Source organism: Cyprinodon tularosa, unplaced genomic scaffold (genome assembly GCF_016077235.1).
Source record: "Cyprinodon tularosa strain WSP-4 unplaced genomic scaffold, ASM1607723v1 ctg44, whole genome shotgun sequence".
Lineage (NCBI taxonomy): Eukaryota > Metazoa > Chordata > Actinopteri > Cyprinodontiformes > Cyprinodontidae > Cyprinodon > Cyprinodon tularosa.
The window spans coordinates 2,908,736-2,927,926 of record NW_024039163.1 but is presented as its reverse complement, the minus strand read 5'-3'; the positions used below and the strand labels follow the sequence as shown (position 1 = coordinate 2,927,926).

The 19,191-nt window shown below is 44.5% G+C and overlaps 2 protein-coding genes across 2 annotated transcripts in view; both read left to right on the top strand.

The window, feature by feature from the left end:
• ces2b (carboxylesterase 2b) overlaps positions 1 to 19,191 on the top strand; it is a 49,857-nt gene that overhangs the window by 28,611 nt on the left and 2,055 nt on the right. The gene's annotated exons all lie outside the window — the stretch shown is intronic.
• Positions 71 to 19,145, top strand: LOC119793103 (pyrethroid hydrolase Ces2e-like). Its single transcript, XM_038300090.1, has 4 exons — positions 71 to 186; positions 14,373 to 14,565; positions 14,642 to 14,783; positions 18,995 to 19,145. Exons 1-4 carry the CDS (start codon positions 114 to 116, stop codon positions 19,142 to 19,144), a joined length of 558 nt encoding a protein of 185 aa, XP_038156018.1. The 5' UTR covers positions 71 to 113; the 3' UTR covers position 19,145.

Sequence of the window (19,191 nt, the reverse complement as noted above, 5' to 3'; positions counted from 1 at the left end):
TGTAGCTGCAGAGAACTGAATGTGGGTACATGTGTGTCAGTTAAAAAGGCTGTAGAAGGTGGGAGGCAACTGTTGTCTTTAGCAGCGTCACATTTCACTGCCACACCCCCATCATGAAGTTCCCTGTAAAGCAGCTTTACTTTATTTTCTTGGTTTTGTTTCTTGGCATTTCTGCAGATCTGCAATGTAAGTAAAATCACACGACTTGTATCCAGCATTGTATTGACCGTACTTTTAACAATCATACATTCTTTGGTTAAAAACAAAATGAGATCATGATAAAATACACTGAATCGCTGATTTGGACATTGTCCGTTCTTTATCTGCAAACTATGTGTGTTCAGAGGTGATAACTCGGGCAGCATTTTTCAAGCTGTTTTTTAAGCTGCTTCATTGTGCACACTCAGTTCTTCTATTTTGATTTCCAAAAGAGCTGCGGTGGAGATGTTCGGAACCCAAAAGCTGTCAGTTCTGCCTCTTCTCCTCCTCTGAAGTTATATCCTTTCAGATCTTCCAGTATATTGAGAATATGTATATACTGTTAAGGAAGAAAATATTCTAAATAGTTAACTTTGGAAAAAGGTTGGGTGTTTCTCTTCCTCTCCCAGGTGCGCTCAGCGAGCTGCGTGTGGCCCCCAAGGAAAACCAGCAAGATATGCGAACGTCACAGAATTTAATCCAACAAAAAACAGCTTATGAGTTAACAACAAAACTGCAGAACAACAGAAACATACATTCAGTTACCTGAGGTAAAGAAAAATAGAAAAAGAGAGGCAAAGACGCGTCTTTGGAGAGAGCTGGTGCAAAAGCAAAAAAGTGGCAGCTATCTGAATTTTTGCCCCTGTGCCCAAAATTTTATAATGTAGATAAGTCCTTCCCTTTAGTATAAGGTCGTCCAGCTTGACCAATTGGAAGCTACTTTGGACACTCAGAAAAACTAATTTACGGCCGGGCCCCCCACTAGATTCTAAGGTCATCTGGCTGTCATGAGATAAAGTTTAACAGAATCGATGTGGAATGTTGAGGGCCCCTTTCCTGCCATAAATTTCAAGAACAAACTTAAATTCAGTATTTTGGTTCAGGGAAAGGTTATCTTCACAGCTCAATCTTGCTCTTTTGCACCATTCCACCCCAAAAGATTGAATCCTGCCTTAAACCACATAGAATCAACAGAACATAAAATACAATTCCTTTTTCTCACATATAAAACATAATATTCAATCTAACATATTCAATTACCCCATTAAACCTATATCCTGAGCAATTTTCTAATAGTAAACAAAACATTTTCATTCAAACAATTTCAATTTGATTCTGATATTCACACAGATAGTACAACTTTCAATTAAAAAACATGATATTAATACTTAGAAAAATGTCTTAAAAACTAAATGTTAATGTTTTAACATTCTACATTTTATTCAGTATTACAGCATCTCAGATGTTTATTCTGGAAGACCTTTGATCTTCTGTAACCCAAGGAGACCTCTCCCCTGAGGCTCAACTGTTATTCACCCCCCAGGAGATACTCATTTTAAGGCCTCCTGTGCTTTGAATACTTACCCATTAGTAGTTTTAAATCATTAACACAGCCTTGTTCAAAATTCAGAAATATGGTCAAAATGAAAGTGTTCAACATACCTTTTACACACGCCATAAGATTAACTGTTTTAAAAACTAAAATAATCATTTTTCTTTAACAGTCCCCGTTTTGAGGTCTGAGACACACAGACCTCACAAATCTAATTGATTAAGCCTTCTAATAGAGGAACCAAAACACTATTTAGTATACTAAGAAACTAAAACATTATCCTAATTATATAACAGTCCCCGTTTATTAAACAGAACCTACCAGCTCCACAACCCCCCTCATCAGCAGCACCGCGAAAAAGCATCTGATAGGGAGACGGAGCAGGCGGGCCACTGCTTCCCTTCTCAATTGAAACTGTAATAAGCCTAATGATAAGCGACCGGATGCACGGTACACAACAGCATCCACAGGTGACCACTATGGCTACAAAAGTAGCCACAGAAACTAGCAGTGACATGACGATCCCTTTCCATTTACCAAACATAGTAGAAAACCACCTGTCCAAACCACCATTAATACCCGAATTTTCATGCATAGATTTACTCAAAATTCTCAAACCTTCTAACGCTCTAGTGACAGATCCATCAGGGGCTGTATTATTAGGTATAAACGTACAGCAGCTGTCTTGGAACATAAAGCAGACCCCTCCTTTTTCAGCCAAAAGCATGTCCAGGGCCATCCGATTTTGAATTGTCATTAAAGAAGTCGGGGCTAACTGGTCCTTCAAACCTCCAACAGCATCCCTGGTCAGATTTGCTAGCCTCAAAAGATTATAATGGACATAATTAATCCTATCAACATTTTTATTCGGGGTGATAGGAAAGAAAGCTGATACCACAGGTAAATTCTCAAACCCTGCTGCAATTTGATCCGCCAATTTATATTGATCCGGAACCCCTCTCGGCACACCGATGGCATCGATATAAGTAGGAGAATTAGTAGTCAAATCAAATGCAGTATCCAAATGTGTATGACGCACCTGTCGCTTATTTCTCTGTGTCAGTAAGTTGAACACCTGCGCCGGACCTACAGGATCAAGTCTTTCTCCTACAACCATAAGCGGGACTGCAAGGCGAGTCATAGCACATACTCCGACAGTCTTAGGAGGAATTCGCACATATAATCTATCACCTCCACAAAAATAATAAAGTCCAGCTCTGGCCCAATTCCCGATTCTGGTTGCTATCAAAGTAACACTACACCAATCACTAGGAATCTGTCCAAAATTGAAATCAGGCTCAAGATGAGTGAAATTAAAACAGACATACAATCCCGTACCCTTATCCGGAAGAAAAGTTCCCGTTTGAGTATAGTTATTAATAGGCGGATATATTGTGGCAAACACAGTACAATTCATGGGATTCGCCTCACGTGTTAATCTCAGCATGCAATCAAAACCCCAGCTATCCCCCAAGTGTAATGGGGCAGGTTCCGTATAAAGATGAGGTCTAGCTGTTGCACATGCAATGCAGTTCCCAATATTAGTTTCTATAGCTGTTTGAACCATCCAATTCAACCATAAATTCCTGTCCTTATACCCAGTCACTGTTTGAATGATGTCCAATGGTGTGACTGCAGTGTAGTCAATTTTAGCCGCATACTGATCAGGAACCTCAATTCCCACTTCTTCCTCTTGGGGCCTGATCAGATTAATTTTAATAATTCCGAGTGGATCTTTCTCATCAATTGAAGCTCCCAAAGTTAAATAAACAGCTGAATCCGCCGGATATTTTTTAAAGAAAGCATTATGCATTGAGGAAATGGTTAACACAAGAGGATTTTGACCCTTCGCTGGAGAATTTCCTATAGTCCCTCGTTTTATGGTTACCTTGTCATATTCAGTGACATATTTATAAGCATACGGTGGACTCCAACTTGATCCCACCCATCTGAAAGCCGAATTCCAAGTGGGACACAAATGTCGAACCCCATTCTCCTGAGTAATACAATGTCGCTGTAAAGTGAGATCTCCACACAAATACAAAGGAGTCTTCTGCCAGGATCGAGGAGTCGACCAGCAGCGACGAGTTACCTCACACAGGTCAATTTGGAAATCAGTCAAAGTACCCACACTATAATTCAATTCAATTCCATGATATTTAGTGAGGCACTTATCAACAGGAGATCTCAAAGAACGCTTCACACGAGCAGTCACATTTCCACCAGAGACTCCACGTTCAACAAAAATCGGTCGGAAATCAGATGTCTGATAGGAATTTAGTCCGCTGGTAGACCCTCCTAAAGCCCATACTCCCAGCAGAATGAGTCCGAAAAATACACATAGCAAAAGCTTCCACTGCCAGATCACGTGTTTTAAGCTGAACTCAATAGGAATATCAGCCCAGAATATGAAATAAAAAATAAAAAATAAGATATCTCAAAATTACTAAAAAATGCTCAGCAGACTTAAAAGACAATATTCACCACAAAAACTACAATTTGTCAATAAAAAACAATAACAACATCAAAAAATACATCATAAACACATAAAAATGACAAAATAGCATAAACACATGAAAATTACAAAATAACTTTTTTTTTTTTTTTTTCACAATTCAATAATAATAACTTAGAGTTCGTCTCTATGCTCTTTCAATAGTCCTCCAAAAATGAATATGAATTCTTCGTAAGGAAACGATCCAAAAATACGCGCAAAAAGAAACGAATGTTCTTAAAGAGTTCGCAAAAAACGAAAACACGCAATAAAAAGAAGATAAGTTAATGATGATCTTGTAGCCTGCTCCTTCACGTGTTCCTCCTCGGTTGTAAACCTCAGGTTTTCCACCTGAGTGTCCGTTGCTCACTGAAAATTGGAGTATTATGCCAATTTAACAGTGAGTTTAAGGAGAGGGTGCAATCTCCTTTTCTCAATGGAAGGACACCAGAACAGGATTATTGTGCCTATCCGGGCCTTTTAAGCCTTGTGATTCAGGAAAATGAAGAAATCTTAGCAGGAATCCCTGCTACACTTCTGCCTGGAAATGCAGATCCTCCTCCGCGTTGGGATGTGCCTGCAGACACTCCTCGACCGCAGGTTGAGACTGCAGATTCTCCTGTATGCCTTGTAGCGTGCGTTGTGGCTCCTCAGCTGCTGTGCACTGACTCCAATGGAACCACGTGTCTCCTTTCCCTTGTAGACGGACAGCATGAGATGTCCTCTCCACGACTCGGTATGGTCCGGTGAAGCGAGGTTCAGACCACTTTCTTTTGATGACCTTCAGGCGCACCCAGTCGATTCCTGGAACTGCTCCCGAGCCTGGACGTTCCTCTGTTGTCTGGTATTTTGTAAATTCTGCTGCCAGGACCTGTAACTCATTGAAGAAATCTTTATGAGATAAATGTGCAAGTTCACCTTTCCATCCTGGGATACGGGTAGCAGGTCCTGGAAACATCCGTCCTGTCTGGAGCTCATATGGAGAGAACCCTGTTGATTGGTTAATAGACATTCGGACAGACATCAAAGCAATAGGCAAAGCATCTACCCAATTTAATTTGGTATGTGCACATACTTTAGCCAATTTTTGTTTAATAGTTTGGTTTAATCTCTCAACCTTACCCTGTGATTGGGGATGATATACTGTACCGAATGAATGCTTCAATCCGAGCATCTGCTCCACTTTCTGCAGATCTTGGTTCCTAAAATGAGTGCCGTTGTCTGATCTTACCTTCTCTGGGAATCCATGGGTCGGAATGTAATGATTGATCAGACACTTTATAACAGTTTTACTGTCCTCCTTTTTTGCTGGCCACGCCTCTGGCCAGCCAGAGTATGCATGAACACACATTAATACATACCTGTATCCTCTAACGGGCGTTATCATGTCTGTAAAATCAATAATAATTTCCTTACCTGGTTGTGTAGTGCAAGGGAAATGTCCCCTTGGTGGTCTGATAGTTGGTTTTGCATTGTGTTGTCCACAAATTTCACATTTTTTCACATGATCCTTGACCATGTCCCTCAAAAATGGATGCCACCAGTGCTCTAGGTTTTTTAACATCTGTGTAACGCCCACATGTCCAAGTCCATGAGCTTCCTGAAGAACCTGGATTCTCATATTAGGAGGAAGAATTACTTTACCATTCGGTCCCCGCCAGAGTCCCTCCATGCAGACGGCACCTCTTGCTTTCCAGACTGATCGTTCTTCAGGTGACACGCTTTTCTGATGAGAAATAATTTTCTCCAGGTAATTTTGTTCCATCTGCTCAATTTCAGTACTTACCATTAAAAGAGATGGCAGGTATCCAGCTGCCCTTTTAGCGGCCTCATCCGCGGCCGCATTTCCTGCTGCAACTCTGGTCTTGCTTTGATCATGTCCCTTGCATTTAATCACCGCAACAGATTGAGGCAGCAGTAATGCCTCCGCCAATTCTTTCATTTCAGTTTCATGTTTTATGGGCTTTTGTGCTGCTGTTATAAATCCTGCTCTAAGCCACTGAGGAAGTTCCACGTGTACGGCACTAGCCACATAGGCTGAATCACTGTATAGATTCACCCTCAATCCTTCAGCTAATTTCAGGGCCTCAACCATCGCTTTCACTTCTGCTCTCTGTGCTGATTGGGCACCCTGTAACCTTTCTGCCTTTAAAACCTGAAACTCACTGCCCACATCTTCCACTACAGCATATGCTGCTCTCAATCCGTCTGTGTCATGTTTAAAACAGCAACCATCTGTGTAAAAATTTCTCACATCTTTACCTCCTAAAGGAGAAGCTTGTAGGTCAGGTCTTATTTTTTCTTCCTTTTGTACTAACTCCTCACAGTTATGTGGCTGTCCTTCTTGCATCCTGTCAGCCATATTCACTCCGTTATGTACAAAAGTTATATTAGGTGATTCCAGAATTTTGCTCAATTTTTGTTGTCTCAATGTTGTCAATGTGAAGTGTTGTGAATTCACATATGCTACCACACTGTGTGATGTCATAATCTGCAATGGATGACCCATCACAATGTGTGCTGTTTTTTGAATCATTTTTCCTACACCTGCTGCATGTCTTGTACATGCAGGATGCCTTTTCTCCATAGGATCTAACATTGCACTGACATATTGGAGAATTCTCCTCTCACCCCCTTTTTTCTGAAACAGAACTGCATTAACTGTCAGCTCTGTTACAGAAACATCCAAATAGAACTGTGAAGTAAATCAAGAATAGAATTTAAAATCCTCCTTCTCACATATAAAGCCTTAAATGGCCAAGCACCATCTTATATCAGAGATCTGATTGTTCCTTATGTTCCTAACAGAGCACTTCGCTCTCAATCTGCAGGTTTACTAGTGGTTCCTAGAATTTCTAAAAGTAGAATGGGAGGCAGATCTTTTAGTTATCAGGCTCCTCTCCTGTGGAACCAACTACCAGTTTTAGTCCGTGAGGCAGACACCCTGTCTACTTTTAAGGCTAGGCTTAAAACTTTCCTTTTCGATAAAGCTTATAGTTAGGGTGGCTCAGGTTATCCTGAGCTATCTCTATAGTTATGCTGCTATAGGCTTAGACTTTTGGAGGACATAGGGACCCCCATTTCATCATTCTGCTTCATTCTCTCTCTGTTCTCCTATTCTGCAGAATCTGTTAGTTCAATCTCTAACCTTCTGCTCTCTCTGCTTTTCCTCAGAGTAGCTTTGCCTCGTCTGTTCCTGTTTGGCTGTTACGTCATCCTGGAAAGAAACATCAGCTGTGCTGCTTCCATCAACACCCTTGTTTATAGATGTTGGAGATCGGCCTGTTTTCCAGTGTGGTCCTGTTTCTCTGGCCGTGATGAGTGGATGTGCTCTCTTCGTCCTCTGGCATGGGAGCTGCCTTGGAGCTCGTCTGCCTGGCTGTGTGTTTCCTGGACGGGGCCGCCTTTTACAGCTGCTTTTTGTATCTCTGCTTCTGTCTCCTTGAACCCCAGTCGGCCTCGGCAGATGGCCGCTCACACTGAGCCTGGTTCTGCTGGAGGTTTCTTCCTGTTGAAAGGGAGTTTTTCCTCTCCACTGTCGCTACAAGCATGCTTAGTGTGGGGGATTGTATTTGAGTCAATGAGTCAATGCAATCAACTGGTTTTCCTTAGATAGAAAACTTTGTATCAATTTGACTGTATGATCTGGTTGAACTGTAAAGTGCCTTGAGATGACATGTGTTGTGAATTTGGCGCTATATAAATAAACTGAATTGAATTGAATTGAAGTATAGTCAGGAATGGCCAACTGCACTGCAGCAGCCAATTGTTGTTTCAGAGAAATGAATGCATCTTCTGCCTCCATAGTCCAATTCAGAGCATGGCTGAGATTACGAATCCCATGCTCTCTGACTAACGCCCGTAAGTGGTCCGTCAGTCCAGTATAGTTAGGAATGTAATTCCTACTATATCCAGTCAGTCCAAGAAAAGACAACATCTCCTTCACAGTACATGGTTTGGGGTGATTCAAAATCGCAGATTTATGACTGGGAGACATCTGAGTGCCTGTCCCAGTGACAATCCGTCCCAAAAAGGAAACTTGTTTCCTTGCAATTTGCAATTTAGATTTGCTGACTTTAAATCCCCTGTCAGCGAGATGTGACAACAGTCGTCGTGTGGCTTCAACACAAGACTCCAACGTTTGTGCTGCCAGCATGAGGTCATCAACATACTGAATCAAGGTCACACCCTCTGGCAACACACAGTCCGATAACTGCTGTTTCAAAATCTGATTAAAAAGCCCCGGGGAGAGAACAAAACCCTGTGGCAGACGCGTATATCTCAGCTGCTGACCTCTGTAGGTGAAAGAAAACACATCTCTACATTCCTCAGCCAACGGGAGACAAAAGAAAGCGTTAGCAAGGTCCACACATGAGAACCAAGTTTGAGAGGGATCAAGGTTAGTTAGTGCAACATGGGGATTAGGCACAGGCACCGTAGGGGTCAATAAAACAGAATTAATCGCCCTAAGATCATGTGCCATGCGGTATTTACCTGTCCCCTTCTTTTCCACAGGTAAAATAGGAGTGTTCCAGGAGGAGGTGGAAGATTCTAGCACACCTGCCTCTAAAAGACCCCTAATAGTTTCTGCTATCCCCTCCTCTGCCGCCCACTTGTGAGAATACTGTGACCTCCAAATAGGAGGACCCGGTTGTAAATCAAAGGTGACAGGTGTGACATCAACAAGCCCCACATCAGTGGGACCTGTAGCCCACAAACACTCCGGCAAAGAAGACAACATTGCCGCAGCAGTTGGATGATCAGTCAACTCCCTGCCATGGTGCCTAGGAAGTTGAACATGTCCCAAAAGTACAGAGTCCACAGCCGAACATTTTATTTTGTACGTGTTTGTAGAAGGAGAGAAGGAGAGGTCAGGAGCAACAGTATTCTGCCAGTCTGAAACTGCAAGAGAGCGTTTTACCACGCCCCCCAATTCCATGGCCTGATGGCCAGGATGCAGAGCCAAAGAAATATGTGGAACTGCCTCATCATACATCTTATACCAAGCCAACTGATCCTGAGTCAGATTAACCGCAGCAGCAACACCCTCCGGTGCCACATAAATGTCCTGTGAAAACACAGTCCAACCTTTACCAGCTAAATGCAGCTCAAACTGCTCCTGGAACCATTCAGTCTGGTCTTGGTCATAAAACAAAGTTACGTGAGGAAGATCAGGAGTCGGCCCATACGGTGCAAGTGCTTGGATCCAGGGTTTCCAAAGCAGAAAACAGGACAGGATCCCAGCATGGTCAGTCGTCCCTGGCTGTAAAAGACCCCAGTATATGTCAGCCAGAAGCTCCTCAGATTGCTGGAGCAAAAATTGTCCATGTGTATATACTTGAGAACAGGCATGGGAAGATCCATCAGGAAAAATGACAAGTAGTCCATCAGGTCCGCACAAAATAGTTGTCCCCAGAGCAATCAACAAATCTCTCCCTAATAAGTTCACAGGAGATGAGGGGGAACACACAAAAGGATGTGTCACTTTTTGTCTGCCCACAACTGTGTGTAAAGGTGTGGAGATAGGCAGAGTTTGTTTCACCCCAGAAAAACCAACCACTGATATTGTCTGATCAGAAAGTTTTTGCAAAGGAAGGACAACATTCATGGTGGAATATGTTGCCCCTGTATCCACCAAAAATGGCAATGTTTGTCCATCAACCGTCACATCAATCAGGGGATCTGCCAACGCTCCCTGATGCAGGTTCTTCTCAGGGGTGTGTCAATATTCTCCAGTCTGGTAGTACTGGCCAGGATGTTGCGGAAGCAATGCAGCATTCGGAGGTTCTTGTGGCGTCAGGTCCGGCAATGCACCCTCTTGTGCAGATGTATAGTGAGGGCACTGCTGAACCCAGTGACCCTCTTCGCCACAATAAAAACACTTGTCTCTGCGTCTCAAGCCTCGTCCACCCCTTCCTCGCACACCCGACCATGCGGCCGCTCTCCCTCTTCTCCCACGCCACCCCGGAAAACCAGACTGCCAACGTGGAGCTGCATACATGTGAGGACCAGGTTGTGCTACTGCCACAGGAGCCTGAGTAGGAACAGGAACTAATGGAGTAGCAGCTGTTAACATAGCCTTGACCTCCTTCCGGTCCTGTTTTATAAGATGAAGCTTTTGTCTGGCTTCACTTAACTGAAGCCTCAGTAATTGTTTCTTAAAATCCTCCTGCTCCTTCTCTGCCTCTCTCTCCTCATCTTGAGAAATCTGCAAATTATGCAACAAATGCAACTCCCATTTCGCATGTTCACAACCTTTCAACTCCGGGTTTTTTCTCATCAAGGCAGCGACAGAGGGAGGGACACCATCCAAAACAGCTTGACGGAAATGTTCCCTCATTAATGTAGCACCAGTTGGATGAACCCCAGTTTGCCGTCTCCAGATGTCTAAGGCTTTATCTAAAAATATTTTTGGGTGCTCTTTGGAGTCCCATAAAAATTTAGGAATAAGTGAAAGAGACACAGGGGGAAACATGTCCCTCAGGGCCGCACCCACAGGAGTCAGAACAGCTGAAAGAGGCGTATGGTCAGGCTGATTTGTAGTTCCAGCAGACAGTTCAACATCACGACAATTTGTTGTTGTTGTTGAACGACTTAAAATAGCTCTGAAATCTCCCAAAGCTAAGGTTAACCCTCCTATTAGGGAATCCAATGCCTGTAACCAAGGAATAGCACCATCCACCAGAGAGGGTAACTTATCAATAAGGGTCTGCAGATCCCCAAAGGAGAAAGGCTTATATCTCTGACCCTGTTGTGTTACTAATAAGGGCATAACGTGATTAGATGAGCTCTCAGAATGTACTGATGTAGCCTCTGAATGACTCGATAAAGTAGAAATGCATGTGGTCAAATCATCAATATCACGCCGCAGACTCTCCTCCATTTGCAAAAAGCGCTCAGGAAAAGAATCTACGCCAGAGGGGGCAACCACAAACTGAGGTGTGTCAATGTCACAAGGGGAGGGACTAGCCTCCCTACTCTGCAGATCAATTAGATTGGCCCCATCCCCATGCAACCTAGGGGTGGAGGTAAACCTCACAGCACCCCTCACGTGTGGGTGAAAAGATGAGGAGTGTCCTAGAGAAGGCGGAGCTTCCTCTCCAAGACGTCCCACCAGTTTCATATCCATGCTCAGTTGCACCTCCCCCTGTTCCTCCTCCTTAGAGGAAGGGGCTAAGGTGGGGGCGGTGCTGCATGGTTGATGTGTAATACGAGTCATACTTGGTAAAGTCGCAGAAGGAGGCAGGGAAAAACAGAGTTTTTCACGCTGGACGCGATCTGCCATAGGAAGACTATCAGAAACAGGGCAAAAATGTATAAGGGGTGTCGGGGATAGAGTCGTTGACTCGGGTGCCTCCTTTACCGGTGGAGCACCAGAAACAATCGGAGGAGGAGCTCCCACAATATCCCATTCTGCCGTACCCATACGAACATCCAAAACTGGATAAAATCCCGTGTAAAAGGGATTGGTATTATTATATGGAGGCGGGAGTGGAGCATCAGATGGACTATGTAGCTGTTTAGGTTGTTCAGAACACACCTCCGGACGATCTACCCGAGCGTGAAATGAGTCCGAAGTCTGTGTAACTGACCCCTTTTTATAAAGGTGATCCGTTCCCTGCCAACCCACCAGAAGGTTAGCCCACAACTGTCTATCCTGTTCCGCGTTCTCTAACTTTTTAATTAGTCTTTTCTTGCCAAACAGACTAGCTTCATCCTTCTGTAATCGCACTGCATCCCTGACAGCTAAGGCTTGTTTTAAACAATCATTCAAAATCAAACCCAAAGGCTTTGTCACAGTAAGAAGTTCATTCTGTTTGCGAACCGCATTTTCCAACATGATTTTCAGATCAACCGCCTTCAGATGAAGCGAAGCCAAACCAAGCTGCTGATCATAAATACCAATTAAGTCATCAATCTGTTCCCGCAAAGTTTCCCACGGACCTAAACCATAGGAATGGCCAATAACATCTTTTTGCAACTCGGAGTCCATCCTATCGTTACAATAAAAATGCGGCAAAAATCAACTCAAATCAGCACAAACAGCGGTTTTCAGCTTTCCACTCAGCAATCCGCACACAGACACACACACACAGAGCTCTGCAGATTCAGACACCACACACCACAGCAGCAGTCTCAAAAATTGCCACAAACATAGAAATACAGACAACACAAAACACAGTGTCAGACAAGCGGAAAAGACAGAGAAGAAAAAATAAAAATTAAAAATTAGGCGCCGGCTACAAAATATATATGATGCATCAATCTCAGTCCCTCACTTCAGAGCTGGGTCAAGCTCGAGGCGAAAATAAGCCTCAATTTAGTTTATTCGATCAATCAATCCACCCAGTGACAAAAGGTTTTTTTCTTTTTTTCAGCTGGGGAGAGCGATTTAACCCTTATTAAATCAAATAATTTATCTTAGTCCTTTATACTATAAGCAACCCGATTAAGGGTGCCAAACAAAGGTGATCCAACCTGCTATTAGTCCTTTATTTTCCACGAGTGATACAACTCGGTCCAATTAACCCAAATAATTATAAGTCCACTGGAGATGAGTCGAAATCTCCGGGCTGATACAAGCCCCTGCTAATTAATACACAGACACCCGAAATTCTTTTTTAGAGGCACAGGGATTGCTCCTCAGGGTAAAGAATAAATTAATCTTTATTAATTAATTAATTAATCAATCAATAAAACCTTCTTTTAAAAAACCCAGCTTAAGTCAGAGTTAACGTAAAGGCTCTGTTTGAACTAGCCACAGTTCCCTGTAATGTGTATTTATCCAAATCCTTAAACAACCGACTCTTTTAAGAGAGATTCTATCTATTTCTGCAGCTTCTGAATTCTGTGAGGCCGCACACAGCAAATCAGCCCCGGTCCGACCACACGGCGCTTCAGACAACTAAAAAATAATCAAATACGGTCTTACCACACCGAAGCGTCGGGCCGAGACGGATCAATCAGGACCAAACAGCCGCTCGCCGAGACTCCAGAACCGGCACGAGCCCCCAATTTGTTAAGGAAGAAAATATTCTAAATAGTTAACTTTGGAAAAAGGTTGGGTGTTTCTCTTCCTCTCCCAGGTGCGCTCAGCGAGCTGCGTGTGGCCCCCAAGGAAAACCAGCAAGATATGCGAACGTCACAGAATCACAGAATTTAATCCAACAAAAAACAGCTTATGAGTTAACAACAAAACTGCAGAACAACATACATTCAGTTACCTGAGGTAAAGAAAAATAGAAAAAGAGAGGCAAAGACGCGTCTTTGGAGAGAGCTGGTGCAAAAGCAAAAAAGTGGCAGCTATCTGAATTTTTGCCCCTGTGCCCAAAATTTTATAATGTAGATAAGTCCTTCCCTTTAGTATAAGGTCGTCCAGCTTGACCAATTGGAAGCTACTTTGGACACTCAGAAAAACTAATTTACGGCCGGGCCCCCCACTAGATTCTAAGGTCATCTGGCTGTCATGAGATAAAGTTTAACAGAATCGATGTGGAATGTTGAGGGCCCCTTTCCTGCCATAAATTTCAAGAACAAACTTAAATTCAGTATTTTGGTTCAGGGAAAGGTTATCTTCACAGCTCAATCTTGCTCTTTTGCACCATTCCACCCCAAAAGATTGAATCCTGCCTTAAACCACATAGAATCAACAGAACATAAAATACAATTCCTTTTTCTCACATATAAAACATAATATTCAATCTAACATATTCAATTACCCCATTAAACCTATATCCTGAGCAATTTTCTAATAGTAAACAAAACATTTTCATTCAAACAATTTCAATTTGATTCTGATATTCACACAGATAGTACAACTTTCAATTAAAAAACATGATATTAATACTTAGAAAAATGTCTTAAAAACTAAATGTTAATGTTTTAACATTCTACATTTTATTCAGTATTACAGCATCTCAGATGTTTATTCTGGAAGACCTTTGATCTTCTGTAACCCAAGGAGACCTCTCCCCTGAGGCTCAACTGTTATTCACCCCCCAGGAGATACTCATTTTAAGGCCTCCTGTGCTTTGAATACTTACCCATTAGTAGTTTTAAATCATTAACACAGCCTTGTTCAAAATTCAGATATATGGTCAAAATGAAAGTGTTCAACATACCTTTTACACACGCCATAAGATTAACTGTTTTAAAAACTAAAATAATCATTTTTCTTTAACAATACATATTTATTAAGAATTATGATTTTTCCCAGCAAATGAACTATTTATCTTTTATTGAAAAATGGAACAGGATGCGGTTAGGTTTATGTTTGGTTTAGGTTATATTTTTAACTTTTTACTGAAAAGCTTTAAAATCCTGATTGGTTTCTATAAACCCTGACAGCCCCAGAGGTCCAAACAAAGCTTGGCAGACTGAAAGGCCAGTATGTGAGCGTGAAGGGGAAGGAGATGGGTGTCCATGCCTTCCTAGGTGTCCCCTTTGCTAAGCCCCCCCTGGGACCCTCCCTCAGACTGGCTGCACCTCAGCCCCCAGAGGGATGGTCAGGATTGAGAGATGCCACCAAGCAACCCAAGATGTAAGTTTTTCTCCAGTTTTAGGAAACTTTCAACTGGGTATTCTCTTTAGTGTTCACAAAATGATCTATCTGGCAGGTGCATTCAAAGCAAGGAAACTGCTAATGAGCTACTGGAAAAACTTGGTACCCTGAACTTAGAAGTCCCAGAGCTTTCAGAAGACTGTCTGTACCTCAACATTTACACTCCTGCAAACAGAGATCCTGATGTGGAGCTTCCTGTAAGAAACTTTTGCTTCAAGTAGGAATGCATTTTTTCACTCCATTTTCAGATTTATCTTGTGTCCAGGTGAGGGTTTCAGGTAAGAGACAATGGGAGTGATGAGAATCTGTATATTGCATTGTACAGGGGCAGTGTTTAAGCTTTACACAATTAGAGGGTTGATGGTTCAAACCCCAGCTTTGTTTCTGTCCTTAGCCCCTTTTACATATTTCTGTTTTGAAACTGTGCTGAGAATGGTCCGAGCACGGTAACTGAGATAACTGAGTGTAAATGGCATGCAGACGTGAACTAGACCGTGCCAGACACAACAGGACTGCGCTAAACTTGTACTAGTTCATCAGTAGGGCTTGGCACAGTTCAGTTCTGGTACCGTTCTCTGACAACAAAGAGCGCATTCATCAAAGGCTGCCTTCTTCACTTGACTTTCTGCAAACTTACTAAATGTTATGGGTGCTGCCATGTTAATTGGCTTGTTTACCTCTAGAGAGTAGCAGTACTGTAGATCACCACTAGGAGACGATGAACCGCGCTGGCATGGTGTGTAAAGGGTCATAAGGAACCGAGCTCGGCACGGATGGGTTTTCAGAGGGTAGTGTAAATGGGGCTAGTATAACCTTTGGCAAACCCGCATTGCCTTCTGATGTTGGTGGGAGGGCCCTGTGATGCCTGTGTTAGGCAGCCTCACTTCTGATAGTAAAGCCCGCCCAAGGAAAGTTGTGGCTACCATGTATGAATGATTAAATGTAGCGTACAGCACCTTGGAGTCTTCTGTATACAAGTACAGGTTGTTTACCATTTTATTTTTCTCAGGAATGCTTTGTGAATAAACACAGCAAATCATTGCATTTAAACACCTGTTCCATCCACCCTATATAAGAGTGTGAAAAATTTTCCTCAGGCAATAAACTTAACTGTTCATGGTGACTTCTATGATGGCAAGCTCGTCGGGCCTTACACAGCACTCTCTTGCCATGACACTTCCACTTCCATGTGTCCCAGATGAAAATAAGGCAGATACTCAGTTCAGATGTAAAGATCACTTTAAATGATTCTTCATCCAAGAAGTTCCTCTCTGTTTATACACCCTTTTGATTAATACATTTTTTTTAAAGGTTTTCTGTTCTTGGGGTGAACCATTTCAGAATATGGTTGTGGATATGGCAAAAGGAAACTAAGCTTTGTGGTTGATTGGTTGTAAAGTAAAAGTATAATACTGGATTTTGTATTGCAAATACTTGGGTTGTCATGAGATCAGCTTGATCTGAAAGGACAACGGCAACAATAAGAAATCTGTAAGGGCCTGACTACTTATGTAAAGGCAGCGGTATGCTGTAAAATGACAATAGTCAAACGGTAAATTGCTGTATTTTTTTTTTTTTTTTTTCTTTTCTACAGTGTCCTGTCTGGCAAGGTGGCAATAAAAATAATTGTCTTGATGCCAAAAGGAGCCCAACAGATTTTACTTTCACAAGTGTAGCGGTATCGCAGTTGCCATACTGCTCCACTTGTTTCATGTATATAAATTGCTTTATTATAATTATGCAGGGAGTTTTACAGTTCATATGGACACTGCAATGTAAGTAGAGCAGAAAAACAGAAGAAGAAGAAGAAGGAAAAAGAAAAAGAAAAAAAAAAGGACAAAAGATGAAAGAAAGAGGAGATAGGAAGGAGACAATGACAAAACATTTTCAGTCTGCTTCATCACCTGCAATGAGATGAAAAAAAAAAAAAAAAAAAAAGAACAGCACAACCAAAAGACATGGTACGAGATATACAATAAAGCAAACACCTTGAAACTATCGCTAAAGTAATATTATTAAGTCTGACATGTACTCTGTGTTACCTGAAGTTATGAAAGTGGGGTTTCTGTTTGGAAGTGAATCTCTAAGTACCTGAAGCCTAGCACCTGTAGTTGTTTGTGAGGGTGAACTTGTGCATGTAAAGTTTTAACCATAGAAAAAATGCTCAATAGTGGTTGTGGAGAGCCGGAGAGGCACACCCCCCAGAGCACTGAGTCCAGCGCCGGGAGACCCAAAACCCCAGGCGCCCAAAGGGACCCCAGAAGCGAAGGCACCGAGGCGTGGCCAGCCCCGGAAACCAGACCCCCACCAAGGCAGGAGGAGAGACAGCCACGAAGAAGCCCCCCAGCCACCGCCATGTCGGCACCCCGGGGAGCCGCGGGGACGAGTCCGCGGGCCCCGCCGGCAGCCGGCCACCCCGAAGTAGGGCCGGGCACCGATCACCAGCCCCCCCACGGCGCCGACCGAAACGCCCCAGCCCCACAGAGCACAGAAACACGCCCCGCCCCCCGGCACCAAGCCCCGGCGACCGGCCGCAACACCCACCGCGACCGCACCACCCAGGAAAAACACTCAGGCGGCCCCACCCCCGGCCGGGGCACACGCGCCGCGGGACCCCCCCAAAACGCGCCCCCGGCCAAAAGCGCAGCCCCACCCCACCAAGACCGATGCCAACAGCGCGCAACGAAACACACCGCGCACAGAATCAGCCCGAGAGCAGAAAAGCCGCCCGGCGCAAAACCGCAAGAAGAGCAGACCGGCGCAACCACCCCCCCCAGCAGCCCGAGGGGCAGCACAAAGCCAGAGCGGAGCGAACCATGCCGCCCCCCCCCACCGGACGAAGCCAAAGCAGCTCAGCCACGTCCGCCGCCCCCCCCCGCCGCCCGCACCAGGCCCTGACACGCGCCGGCCATAGCCACTCCAGGCCCCCACCCGCCCCGCAGCCCCACCCGCCACGATCAGCGGGAACAGAGCAGCCCCACCATGCCTCCAGGAGGGAAAACCCACCCGAATACCCAGCCAGCGCAGCCAGCCCGCCCAGACCGGCCCCCCAACACCACCCCCGCCGGAGCCGCCCGGACCCCCACACGCCAGCGGCGCACCGCCAGCAGGACCCCCACCCAGCAGGCCCGCCCGCCCCCCGAGAAAACAGACATGCCAAACCCCCCAAAAAAAAAAAAAAAAAAAAAGGAGCCCCCACAATGCGACAGCGGACACCAGACACCGACCCGCCCGCAACCGCTCCCCCCCACCGAGGAAGAGAAAAAAAAAAAAAAGAAAAAAAACATAAATAAATAAAAAAATAAATAGGTAAATAAATAAATTAATTAATTAATAAAAAAAATAAAAAATAGGCAAGAGGAGAAGTGCGAGCGGAAAAAACCGGAGCCCAAAACAGGACCCAAGACCTGCACCCATGCCGTGCACCCCCCCCCCCCCCCCCACCCCCCCCCCCCCCACCCCCCGAACCGATACCACAGAACCGAAAGAAACACCGCCCAGGAACCGGCATCGTAGCGAAGGCACCAGCACCGACCCCGAAAATCCCCGAACAACAGCCAGCCCCACCCGGAAGCGGATCCAGTCCCAGGCCCCAGGGATCCGAGGCCCCAAGGGCACCCGATCCCCAGACAGGAGCCCCAGCAAAGCCCCGGCCGGCCGGGGCCAGCGGAGAGGCCGCCAGGAATGAGCCAGCAGTCCCCCGGGCATCCACCCTCAGCTCCACCAGTGCACCGGTGAGCCCCGACGCCAGCCAGCGGAGGGAGAGCAGGACGGGGGGAATGGGCTCCGCACTTAGCGGAGACTTGAGATGTATTTGGGAGAGGGTGCGGTTGAGACCCCAACCTGGAGAAAAAAAAACAAAAAAAAACAAAAAAAAAACACACCATCTCAATCATGCCTTCCCTCCCTAGTGCCCCCACTCGTACCACAGGAAAAAAAATAAAATAAATAAATTTTTGAATAAAATAATAATAATAATAAATAAAGAAAATAACAACGCGGACACCCATTCACACATAACACTCACATCCAATAATACCAGGACCAAAAACCCGGTGACACCGGTGGTCGGTCCCGGGACTATCGGATGACCCTATAAATGAACCTAAAATCCGGACGTGAGGGGAGGGGAGCGGCGACACCGCCACACCAACCCATCTCTTTCCTGCTTCAAGCCCGGCCCCCCACCCCGCACACGGACCGGACCACCCCCAGCAAGAGCCACCCCCTGGGACCGGGGCCCACCCATCCCGCGCCGGCCACCCAACCAAATTGCTGTAAATTAATGGAGCTTTCCTGCATATACTAACAGACCTGCTTCTTTACCTCATGAGAATAATGTGCTGATTGGTGTTTAAGCTAAGCGTTAAAAATTTTTATGAGATTAATACCTCAAATTGCTTTTCAGGTCATGGTGTGGATCCATGGTGGAGGTTTTGTAGTTAGGTCTGCTTCAACATATGATGGTTCTGCTCTGGCTGCCTATCAGGATGTGGTCCCAGTTGTAATCCAGTATCGACTGGGAGCTTTGGGTTTTCTCAGGTATATGGGTTACTGAAACCCAATTTGAGCATACCAGGATTGCATTTGGCTTGTTTAATGTAA

Coding starts and splice junctions, on each gene's coding strand:
- LOC119793103 (XM_038300090.1), top strand. CDS start 114: ATGAAGTTCCCTGTAAAGCAGCTTTACTTTATTTTCTTGGTTTTGTTT. Junction 14,566..14,641: donor GCCACCAAGCAACCCAAGAT/GTAAGTTTTTCT, acceptor TCTATCTGGCAG/GTGCATTCAAAGCAAGGAAA. Junction 14,784..18,994: donor ATCCTGATGTGGAGCTTCCT/GTAAGAAACTTT, acceptor ATTGCTTTTCAG/GTCATGGTGTGGATCCATGG.